Here is a 12,833-nt window from a genome sequence, read left to right on the forward strand (position 1 = left end):
CTTGCTGAATTTGAAAAGGCTTTCGATGAACCCGGAGAGTTTAATCAACCTGGTATACCGTTTTTTACGATACTGCAATGTACAGTCACGAGTACTAATATGTATACACTTTGCAACCATGTCACATAAACATTTTTGACAAATTAAACCGTAAGTCTCTTTAAATGTCAAATATGATAGTGCGACAGGGTCCTAAAGTGGGTACGGTCACGAGCATTAATATGTATACACTTTGCAACCATGTCACATTAACATTTTTGACAAATTAAACCGTAAGTCTCTTTAAATGTCAAATATGATAGTGCGACAGGGTTCTAAAGTGGGTACATGATATTGCTCATGACTGTACAAGGTGTTAGTGACATCGTAACGAAAACTTTGGGGGATGATTCAGACCATTATTCTGAGATAATATCAAATGGAATCCTGCCGTAAAATTCATGGTTAGTGTTTTTGTAATTATTTTCAGTTCTATACTTTTGCGAAGGAAAATTCCATTTGATACCAACTCAGAATCATGGTTTTAATCCCTTAAAGTTTTCGTTACGTTGTCCCTAACACCCTGTTAGAATAGATAAATATAGATATATGAATAGATAGAACGGCCTCTGTGGTCCAGTGGTTGAGTGTAGGACTCACGATCCGGAGGCCCCGGGTTCGAATCCCCGCGGGGATATATCACAGAAATCATTTTGTGGTCCCTGGTTTGGTTAGGACATAACAGGCTGATCACCTGATTGTCCGAAAGTAAGATGATCCGTGCTTCGGAAGGCACGTTAAGCCGTTGGTCCCGGTTACTATTAACTGATGTAAGTGAGTGATCATTACATGAGCCATGTCAGGGGCCTTTGGCGGCTCAATCGTACCCATGACACCAGGGTTGATGAGGCTGGTATTCCACTTCACAACCCACACGATAAGAAGAAGAAGAGAAGAATAAATAAATAAATGACGACCTTAGTCATCATTGATTATTCACAAATCAGAATCATTTATTCAACGTAATTATCATGGATAAACTTGTTGAAGGTCAATGTAACATTTTTGAATTTACGTCATTTCGCAAGGTGTTATGGCTGAGGAGAAGAAATGACAAGAAACTGCAACAGCAACACATCTTTTAAATCAATGTGGGTACATTACAAGTTATTTAATAACTTAATTTTATTTAATATTCAATGATTACTAGGGTCATCATAGTACGAGAGCGTAATAATTCCATATTCTATGGTAAAAGTGAAATTATTTATTTTCAAAAATAGGTTTACTGAATCTAGATGAGGCCGCCTATGGATATTATGAAAATGACTACGAAGAGAAGATATATGCCAAAATACCAGTTGATGCAGTCAACATGGAACAGTATAACAAAGATAACTACGATTCCAAAAGTAAGTATTCTTCTTTCCACCGGCATATACACACGCACGCACGAACGCACGCACGCACGCACGCACGCACGCACGCACGCAAGCGCGCACACACGCACACACGCACGCACGCACACACACACACACACACACACACAGACACCTGGTATTCTCAATAAGCTTATTATATACTTACATTACTATATACTTAAGTAAAAAAGGTATTTTTTTTTTTTTTTTTTTTATTTATTTGGATCAACCAACAATGATACAATATGGTTTAATAATTAATATTACAATATTTGACTTGGTAATTGTACCACCAGCGGCGTTGACCGCATTTTACTAAATAAGTAAAGAGGAAGCAGATCGAACCTCACACTATTACAGTAATTAATTAATACAATAAAGAGAAAAATGTAACGAAATGTATCAATACAATAGACAATAAGTTTTAACTATTGCTTATTACTTAGTATTGATGAAGTAGAGTTAATTAGAGTAAATTACAAGATGATAGTATGATACTGCAATACTATGATTGTACCAACGGTTGCGCACCCGCCCAGCCCTACGATAAAGGATTATCTTGGGATCAGTGTAAAACCACTGGACGGGTGCGTTTACCCCGACGACAGCAATTACATGGAAGAAACAATAAAATTGTTACTTTTAAATATTAAGTTGAGTCCCGTTCTCGGAGCCCTTCCAATAACATATGCCTAAAGGTACCAACTCGCAAATTTTGCATATCAAGATGACTGAAATGTATATTGTAAGTATTCACAATACGACATATGGGTGACCTTTTTCCAGAATTAGTACGGCAATGTTTATATGCAAACAGTTTATGAGTATTACGAACATGTGATCGTCGTGGCACATTATAGTGAAGCCCACCAATTAGGTCGATACAGTCATACTTATGATGGCATATATCATACAGCAACATTGTCTCGAGATACAGACGTCTGGATGATAGTGTAAGTAAGTTAAATTTATTCAATTGTACGGGGTACGACATACGACTACGGCAGCACTTGAAAGATGTACGTCGAAAGAACTTTTTTTGTAAGGATTCTAAGATTTTTACATATTTATCATAATAGGGGTTCCAAATGGGTACTGCATATTCGAGTTGTGGTCGAATGAGTGACTTATATATATATAAAAACGTAGATAGGCGGGTAAATTGAGAACATGAACGCATGACAAAGCCATACATTTTATAGGCTTTAGCAGTGATTGTCTCTATATGAGTATCAAGATGCAGCTTAGCGTCAAGTATCACGCCAAGGTCCCTGATAGATTTGACGGAATCCAGATGCACACCACACAACACATAAGAATAGTTGCTTACAATCCTTTTCTTAGTAAAAGTTATACTCTTGCATTTATTTAAGCTGAGGGATAACTTATTTGAAATGCAGTAGATAGAAAAACGATCCAAATCCTGCTGGATATAGATGTGATCATCATAGGAGCTAATGGTATGAAATATTTTAATATCATCTGCATATAGGAGAAAGTTGCAAAACTTAAAACAGCGATGGACATCATTAATAAACAGGATAAAGAGCAGCGGTCCCAGTATGGACCCCTGGGGAACACCGGAGGTCACTGGCACAAATGCAGACTCGTAACCGTTGATGACCACTTTTTGTGTGCGATTGGAAATGTAAGACTTGAACCAACGCCACAAACTACCCCGGATACCATTGTAGGCTAACTTCTCCAAAAGAATTCTATGATCCACCCTGTCAAAAGCTTTCCGAAAATCCGTGTAAATGGCGTCAGTTTGTATGTTCTCATCTAATTTTTCAAAAAGATATGAAGTATATAAGATTAAGTTTGTGGTAGTTGATCGACGCTGAACAAAGCCATGCTGTTGTTGTATAATAATAGGATGTAATGATGGATATATGTTACTATGTACGAGTTTTTCGAAAAGCTTCGACAGGGCGGGTAAAATTGAGATAGGCCGGTAATTTTCAATATCATCCTTCGATCCTCCTTTGTGCACTGGCACAATTCGTGCAGATTTCCATATTTTAGGAAAATATCCTTCACGCAAACTTCTATTGTACAAATAGTGTAACGGCTTAGTAATTATATCAGCAGTATACTTAAAAAAGGAAGGGGGAATGTTGTCCACACCTGCACCCTTTGTTGCGTTGATAGACAATAATCCCTTGTGTACCGATTCTAAGCTTAAAACGATGTTACTTATGATTAAATCAGAAGAAGTATTTGTATCTGGGATCATGTCAATGTCGAAATTATTTGTTATACGCGATGGTTCGAAAACTGAACTAAAATAGGAAGAGAACAGATCGCATATGGCGTCAGGATTAGTAGCACTAGTGTTATTATAGTGCATCTTACTTGGTATGTATGTAGATTTTTTATTTGTATTTATGTATGTCCAGAAGTATTTTATATTATCTACTATACTATCTTCAACTGTCTTAATATAATTTTGGTAACACTTATGCGATTCAGCCTTAAATCTGTCTCTGTAGAGAGAAAATTCATTATAATGCGAGATGTCTTGGTACACTTTCCATTTTATCCAGGCCTGATTTTTGTTTTTAAAGATGTGTATTAACGACTTTGTAAACCAGATTGGGTACTGAGATGACTTAACCAATGTAGTAGGTACATGTTTACGTATTACCGCATAAAGTGTTTCATAGAATGTTGATACCGCTTCCTCCACAGAAGCAGAGCCATACAAGTTGCTCCAGTCTATTCCAGCCAATTCGGCACAAACCTTGGAATAATCGACCTTAGCGAAGTTAAACCTGATTTGAGGTTTCCTATGTAAAGGCAGCAAGTTATTACTGAACGGTATGACACAATAGAATGCAGGATGTTGGTCATCTATCGGCACCAGCGTGACAGGTGTTAAGAAAGATCTGCTATCGACTAAATTTGTTATAAAAAGGTCTAGGAATCTATCAAGATTATTTTTGAATGTGTTTAATTGGTAACCATTTATTAATGATAAAAAGTTTATGAAAAGTTTGCTTTGTGGGCTGTTATCCGCACGAATTATAGGAATGACATGTATGTTGTTACAATCTTGCCATCCAAGTGTTGGCATATTAAAATCTCCGGCTATTATATAATTATTGACATCGGGAGACTGTAAATACAAGCTTAGGTATTTAAAGCAGGATTCGTAGGAATTTGAGTCGAGACTCGGTGGGATGTATACGGCGCCTATCAAACAACAATAATTTCGAATGCGTAATTCAATCATAATATGGTCAATAAGTGGCGAGAGCGCAGGTACCGGCGGAGGCGGAGGGGCGCACAGCGTCGCGGCCAGCTCGCGCCGCACGGCGATGAGTACCCCCCCGCCGTCCTTCCGCCCGCACCTCGGAAGGTCCCTGTCGTAGCGGAACACTCGATATCTATCATCTATAAACTCACTGTCCAAAATCCTACTTTGAAACCAAGTTTCTGTAAGTATTAAGACATCATAGTTATGCTGCAATATGCCCATATAAATAGTATGGAGTTTGGTTTTAAGCCCGCGGCAGTTCTGGTAATATACAGACAGTATTGTTTTATGCATGTTTAATCAAACCAGTATAAACGATATAGAATTAATGTGTAAGTTATTGTTATTATTACTATTAAATTTAGACCTGCCCAGATTCAAGTAGTGTATTAAAAGTATTACGTAATGGTTCGCAAAGTGAATTAACGACCTAAGGTAAATAGGAACACACATTTTATAGAAAGAAGTTAGGTATAACGTAGTAGTATTCAACTCTTTAATTATTTTTATAGAACCAGTATAAGTGACTATTGTAGCAAGAGGACTATTGATGACGACGTACTGTTTACTAAAACAAATAATGAAGAGAATTACTTGAAGATTTACCAGCGATTCAATATCTTTTTTAATTAAAAATGACATATAACTCGTACGTAACATTCTAATATTTGTAAGTGACTGCCATAGATAAAAAGAGGTATGCGTACTATCCATTTTCGAATAAAAATGTAAATAGTGTATAGTAGGTAGTATTATGTGGGTTCAAAGTATTAGTTTTTAGACACAGAAATAAAGAAATAATTGACATACTGTTCAAAATATTATAAGACAAGCCTGTTGCTATTATGATACATCCATTAACATTATTGTATTTTATACAATGCAATTTAATGTTTTTAATTTTACGTAAGGATTTTGGGTACATTTTATAATTGTCGCAATTGTTCATTATAATAACATAATGGTGGGTAATACGCGAGAGGTTAGAAGACCTTATCGTTAGTTGTAAACACATAGAGTAATGCACGGGTACGAGACATTCAACGTGTTTGATTGAGAAAAGTAACATACAGATCAGTACAGATATAAATACTACTGTAGTTTTATTAACTGAAATACCAATTCGTTTGTCATTTTTAGATATTAACTTACGGTTATTTGGAGGGCGATTCAATTTTGCATAAATCATTTTTTGAGCGGATTGCAATAACCGGGGAAGTGTCGTTACAACGAGTAAGAATGGTTCCGTGTTTAATCCAAACATATTTAAATCCACAGTTCTTGGCCAAATCTCGCGTTTCACGAAATAATTTCTTATTTTGCAGTGTGAGATGTTCATTAACGTAGATTGTTTGTGATCTTCCGGGAATCTGCAATTGCTCTGAAGTTACTCCTTTTATGCGTCTTGCCGAGGACACGAAATCATCACGGAGTGTACGAGTAAAGAACTTGACTATGATGTTCTTGGGTCTTGAGACATTTTGGCTAGCTTGAGGAACACGGTGAATAGCCACAACATCCTGTTTATTTATAGGGCACTTTATAATGTTCCCTATTGCTTCCAGGATGTCAAGCAGATTTTCAGATCGTTTCTCTGGCACGTTACTGATTTCCACGTTACACTGCCGCGCCTGTTGCTCTAGAGAGTCAATTCTGTATTCAAGTTGAGCAATTGCTTGTGTCTGCGGCAAAGATGCATTGACCTTATCTTCAAGTTTGCCCAAGCGCTGATCCGTGAGTTCGTTTCTTCTTATTAGGTCGTCGTATTTGTCACTCATATATTGAATAGATGTTTTTAATTCTGTAAATTCTACTATGAATTTGGAGAAATTGTCATCTTGTTTCTTGAAGAATTTTTGTAGGCTTGTTTCAATACTGTTTTGAAACTGCTGCATCTCCGTATGAAAATCAGATGATACTTCTTCGTCCATGACTTTTCCCCTGCGTTGAGTCACAAATGGCGGTGGGGACTCATTTTCTATGGGCGAATCATCAATACTCATCTCTCCCAGCATCTTCGATTTACTAGGTTGTTGGAATGTGCTGTTCATTCTGATCCCTCTGATGGCACACTACTCTGTGCGGCCGGTAACACGTCGCTATCGCACTCACTGCAGCTGACTGGCGCGCGGGCCGGTAGGTACTAGTTGTACCTAATGCACTTACAAGCGAGCGAATAACACACACGGGACGCGACCGGTTTGCGCTAGTGCGCCTCGACGAAAAAAAGATATACCTACAGGTATACCTACAGTCATGAGCAATATCATGTACCCACTTTAGAACCCTGTCGCCCTATCATAATGTGACATGTAATGAGACTTACGGTTTAATTTGTCAAAAAAGTTAATGTGACATGGTTTCAAAGTGTATACATATTAGTACTCGTGACCGTACATGTTGTTAAAGAACGGAGTCTTCTAATACAGGCATTGTATGCTTAAAATTATATATAAATGATTACAATGGTTAGTGACATCGTAACGAATACTCAGGGGGATACTTCAGACCATGATTCCGAGTTGATATCAAGTGAAATTTTCCGTCGCAAAATTCATGTTTCTTTTTTTAAATTACTTTGAAATTCTATACTTTTGCGATGGAAAATTCCACTTGATATTAACTCAGAATAATGAGCTGAATCATCGCCACCAGTATTCGTTACGCTATCACTTACACCCCGTACAAATCCATACAAGTAGCCATACAAGTACATATGGGTGTTAGTGACATCGTAACGAATACCGAGGGGAATGATTCAAACCATGATTCTGAGTTGATATCAAGTGGATTTTCGTGTCGGAAAATTCATGAAACTTTTAGTGCTTTTTTAATTATTTTCAGTTCCATCCTTTTGCGACGGAAAATTCTACTTGATATGAACTCAGAATCATGGTCTGAATCGTCCTTCAAAGATTTCGTTACGATGTTAATGACGCCCTATATTTCTTTATTAAATAGTTAAGTTATACCACACACTGACGTTATCGTACACGCGTATCTGTGTGTGTGTGACGTCTGACGTCATACGATTGAAGACTAAAGTAAAGCCGAGGGGGTGAGGTAAACCTAACTCAGCCGCTGGTGGGGAGCGCAGAGTTGCCGTTCTATGCGTAGTATTCCTTATTCTACGCTTACTTTTTCGGACAATCAGGTGATTCAAGCCAGCAATGTCTTTGCCAGAAAACAAAGGAAAGTCTCACAAAGTGATTTTGACAATGTCCCCATCGGGAATCGAACTTGGACAGATAGCAAGCCCAACACTAACCACTAGACCACGGTGGCTGTTGACCATACGACAATTTCTAATATTCGTCATTAATTTAATTACTTACAGATAAAAATGGAACCAAATACCTTAGAGGAGCAAGGAAAGATTTTGGTGGATACGGGGAGTATGGTGACGGAAATGCTATGGGCCCACCAGGACCTATGGGTTTAGGGGGTGGTATGGGTCCCGGCGGTATGGGCCCCGGAGGAGGCATGGGCCCAGGATTTGGTATGGGTCCAAGAGGTGGTATGGGTCCCGGAGCCGGTATTGAAGATATGGGCCCACTGGCGAGACCGCCTGCTCGCATAGGTCCTAATGGTGCATTCCAGAGCTCAGAAGATAGTGACGCCGGTTCTGGTGGTAGGGGACCTGTAGGTCCGGGCGGTGGTATGGACCCCATAAATCCAGCACGTGGTATGGCTCTATTGGGTCCAAGGGGTGCCATGGGGCCAGGCCGTGGTATGCGTCCACGGGGTAGAATGGGTCCCAGCGGTCCAATGGGTCGTGGTGGCCATATGGGTCCAAATGGACCTATGGGTCCAAATGGACCTAGGGGTCCCGGTGGTCCTATGGGTCCCGGTGGTCCTATGGGTCCCGGTGGCCCTATGGGTCCCGGTGGCCCTATGGGTCCCGGTGGCCCTATGGGTCCAAATGGACCTATGGGTCCCGGTGGCCCTATGGCTCCTGGTGGTCCTATGGGGCCCAATGGTCCTATGGGTCCTATGGGTCCCGGTGGCCCTATGGGTCCCGGTGGCCCTATGAGTCCTGGCGGTCCAATGGGGCCCAATGGTCCTATGGGTCCCAATGTTCCTATGGGTCCTGGCGGTCCTATGAGGCCTGGCGGTCCTATGAGGCCTGGCGGTCCTATGAGGCCTGGCGGTCCTATGGGGCCCAATGGTCCTATGGGTCCCAATGGTCCTATGGGGCATAATGGTCCTATGGGTCCCAATGGTCCTATGGCTTCAGTGGGCCCAGATGGCAATATGCGGTCCAGCGACCTAACGGGTCCTGGAGGTTTCAGTGGACTAGGGAATCCGGATAAACTCGGAGTCGAAAACGGAGTCCTTGCATCGGGGAAAGGCTCACCAGGTGCGTTTAAAATAATATTATATTTCCTTTTCGGCGGATAAGAAAATGACAGGTATAACTTAAAATAAAATTAAATGGCGTCTGCAGAAATTAACACCACTGTGTGACTAAAAATTAGACATCAGTCCTTCACGTGTAATGTTATTTTTCGATAAACACATTGGGTTTTATGTACTTACATAGAGACACTATGACAAGAAAAAACAATCTGAAAAGCTTCAGGTCGGATTTTCCCATTTTCACATGCACATATAAGTTTCAAATCTTGTATAAATTAAAAATACATTAAACAAATACAATCGTAACAACACACACATTATCATAAACAAAATATAAAATGAGAATGAAAGCTACAAATAAAAAAAGTCCTCCAGCTCACCACATCGAGGCAAAGTCCCCGAATACTGGCCACTTTAATATAAATAAGTGGTTCATACACAGTGGTGCTAATTCCTGCAGACGCTATCTAATTTTATTTTAAGTTATACCTGTCATTTTCTTATCCGCCGAAAAGGAAAGAGATGGGTAATCGGCAAGCATAAAATTTATGGAACATACGTCAATTTTAAGCAGGAATCTAAAACAACCGTCTAAACATTTTACATCAGCCAATAAACCGACAGAATTAAGTTGACAGCACACGTCAAACGGTTTGCATACCAGCGAGATACTTTTTGATTCGCCCGGGTTATTCATTCATTTACACATTCTTCCTAAAAATTACGACTGTCAATCATCCGTCCCTTTGCTTTTCGGCGAATAAGAAGATGACAGGTATAAGTAACCTAAAGTAAAATTAGGTGTCTGCAGGAATCGGGGCCAGTGTATGGTCACGAGTACTAATATGTATACACTTTGAAACCATATCACATTAACTTTTTTGACAAATGAAACCTTAAGTCTCATTAAATGTCAAATATGATAGTGTGACAGGGTTCTAAAGTGGGTACATGATAATGCTCATGACTGTACTTACGTGTTAAAATAAAATTCTGACGTGTCTGGACCATTCTATTTATTCTAAAAATGCCGCAATAGCCCAGTGTGGAAGAAGTGGAATTTTTGACCCTCACACTGAGATCGCAGGCTACGAAGATGGTAACGTTGCCAGATACTCTCCATTAATCTAAAATTTCTAATATTTTCAGACCCACTGATCGGTGGAGACTATGGTGGAGAAAACGTGCCACCAGAAATTGGACCTAACTTTCCTGGGAATCCGAATCATCCCCCAAAATCACAAGGACGTAACATCCAAGGTCCATGGGGACCTAAAAGACTAAATGAACCTGGTAGAGCTGATGGACCTGGTGGACCTTATGGACCTGGTGAACCAAACAGGCCTTATGACCCGAATAATCCATATGATAACCCTAACTACGCCGGTACTCCGCCAGGCTATGCTGAACCACCGAAAGGACAACCTCCCTATGGACCTGGTGGACCTTATAGACCTGATCGTCCTTATGGACCTGGTGGACCTAACGGACCTGGTGGACCTAATGGACCTGGTGGTTCAAAGAAGCCTTATGACCCAAATAATCCATATGAAAACCCTAACTACGCAGGTCTTCCGCCAGGCTATTCTAGACCACCGAAAGGAGGACCTCCCTATGGACCTGGTGGCCCTAACGGACCTGATCCATTTTATGTCCCCGGTCGACCTTATGGACCTGGTGGACCTTATGGACCTGGTGGACCTAACGGACCTGATCGACATTATGAACCTGGTCGACCATATGGACCTGGTGGACCGGATAATCCTGGCAGCCCGGCGGACTACCGACCAGAAGACTATGATAAACCAACGAAAGGAGGAACTTTCGGTTTTGGAACCGAGGATCAACCTACGGAAAGTGACATTTTTGGATACAAACCTGAAAAAGAAAAGGATTTCTTTTCAGGCAAACCTTTTCAATACAGTCCACTAGACACAAAATCGACATATAAACCGACAAATAAAGGAAGTACTAACAAATCTCAAAATAGTCCGGTTAGCACATTAAAATACAGAGGACTCCGTTCTAGCACCGACACTACTTCAACTGATACTACTACTATTTCTGTTACCACTACCGATGCGGCTACTATTAATAGCGACTCTACTACAGATGTTACTGATGACTATGCAAATACAACTACATTTAGCATAGACCCTAAATACGTCATTATCTCCACAACAGCACCTAATACGCGGTTTCCCATGACGACCACCATAGACCCTCTAGGTAATAATTTTACTGTTAATAATTCCAACCCCATGGGGACAACAAAACAAGGTATGCTCAAAAGTGACAGCTAACATTAAAATGCTCAAAAGTGACAGCTAACATTGAAATGCTCAAAAGTAACAGCTAACATTGAAATGCTCAAAAGTGACAGCTAACATTAAAATGCTCAAAAGTGACAGCTTACATTTAAATGCTCAAACGTGGCAGCTAACATTGAAATGCTCAAAAGTGACAGCTAACATTGAAATGCTCAAAAGTGACAGCTAACATTGAAATGCTCAAACGTGACAGTTAACATTGAAATGCTCAAAAGTGACAGCTTACATTGAAATGCTCAAAAGTTAACATTGAAATTGAAATACTTACCTTGTTTTGCTGACGCCATCTCGCACTCCGTTGCCAGTTTATAAAAAAAAGTCCCACGACTAATGCTTTTTAATTTATTTTGCAAGGCAATTGCCTTTTAGTAAAAAAAATACAGTTTTAATTAAATTACTTCGTGAGACTGTCCCTGTTTAGTAAGGAAATTGTGGGCTTGAATAACCTGATTGGCCGAAAAAGTAAGATAATTCCGTGCATAAAAACACCTCTACCATGCTCATTTCTGTGCTATGAGACGTATATAGATCGTTTATGGTACTCATATAGAGAACCGGAGAGGAAATATGATTGGGCACCTGATACGACACGATTCATTTATAACAAACAACATAGAAGGAAAAATTTAAGAGAAGAGAGGAAGGGGTATACCTAGGTGCAGGTCGTGTCGTATCATGAGGTGAAAGATTTGGCGGGAAGAAGAGAGGAATGGCGATTACTCCACCGACAAGAGCGCAGCTCTTAAATAAAGAAAGAGATGGTATATATGTATGCATAGGTGAGCCGTATCACCGTCTGTAATGGTCGAGCCAACTGTGTTAGTTAAGGGAAACTGAACAGATAAATTAACTACTCATTGGTGCAAGTCCGATGCTGGGGTTAACCGGCGCTGCCCCTTTGAGAAGCAAGCCCTTTTCGACTGATTATTTTTTATTCTCAGGGACCCTGGATCCTGTACAGCCAGATCCAAATGACTATGGTACTGTGGACAGCAACGCGCCATCCAAAATGACAGTACTCGTTCATCCCTTGATTTATGATTACGTCACCAACGCCACGCTTAATGAGTATGAGAGACTTTCCAGCATGATAGCAGGTTTGTAAGGCAATGAGGGAAATTCACTTTTACCTTTTACAAGTAAAAGGTACAAATTAAAATGTGTTTTTTTTAAATTGTACACCTTTAATTTGTACCCTTTTAATATGTACCTTTTTAATTTTTAATTTGTTATTTTGTCACCGTTTTTGTGTTTGATTGGTTCGTAATAAATATCAATTAAAATTAAAGTACTTAAAGAATGTATGATAAATAATGAGAATGTGTAACGAATACTAACGAAGACCATGATTTTGAGTTGATTATGAAGTGAAATTTGCTGTCGGAAAATGAATGAAAATATTAGTGCTTTTTTTGAGTTCCATACTTTTGCGACGGAAAATTCCGCGCGTCTGGATCATCCCTCAAAGTTAGCTATACTCTTTAT

General features: G+C 39.7%; 1 protein-coding gene across 1 annotated transcript; it reads left to right on the forward strand.

The window, feature by feature from the left end:
• The first annotated feature begins 8,073 nt into the window (after window positions 1–8,073).
• On the forward strand, window positions 8,074–12,453 carry LOC126379690 (collagen alpha-1(V) chain-like). The gene is made up of 3 exons (XM_050028510.1): window positions 8,074–9,019; window positions 10,168–11,247; window positions 12,290–12,453. The coding sequence occupies exons 1-3, from the start codon at window positions 8,074–8,076 to the stop codon at window positions 12,451–12,453; spliced, it is 2,190 nt and encodes a 729-aa protein (XP_049884467.1).
• The last annotated feature ends 380 nt before the right edge of the window (window positions 12,454–12,833 follow it).

The sequence above is a fragment of the Pectinophora gossypiella genome, chromosome 29, assembly GCF_024362695.1.
Source record: "Pectinophora gossypiella chromosome 29, ilPecGoss1.1, whole genome shotgun sequence".
Classification (NCBI taxonomy): Eukaryota; Metazoa; Arthropoda; class Insecta; order Lepidoptera; family Gelechiidae; genus Pectinophora; species Pectinophora gossypiella.

Bases quoted from the DNA above. Each gene is read 5' to 3' on its own strand.
- LOC126379690 (XM_050028510.1), top strand. From the start codon at position 8,074: ATGGGCCCACCAGGACCTATGGGTTTAGGGGGTGGTATGGGTCCCGGC. The intron at 9,020-10,167 runs GTGCGTTTAAAA...TAATATTTTCAG, and splicing joins ATCGGGGAAAGGCTCACCAG to ACCCACTGATCGGTGGAGAC. The intron at 11,248-12,289 runs GTAATAATTTTA...TTTTATTCTCAG, and splicing joins GACCACCATAGACCCTCTAG to GGACCCTGGATCCTGTACAG.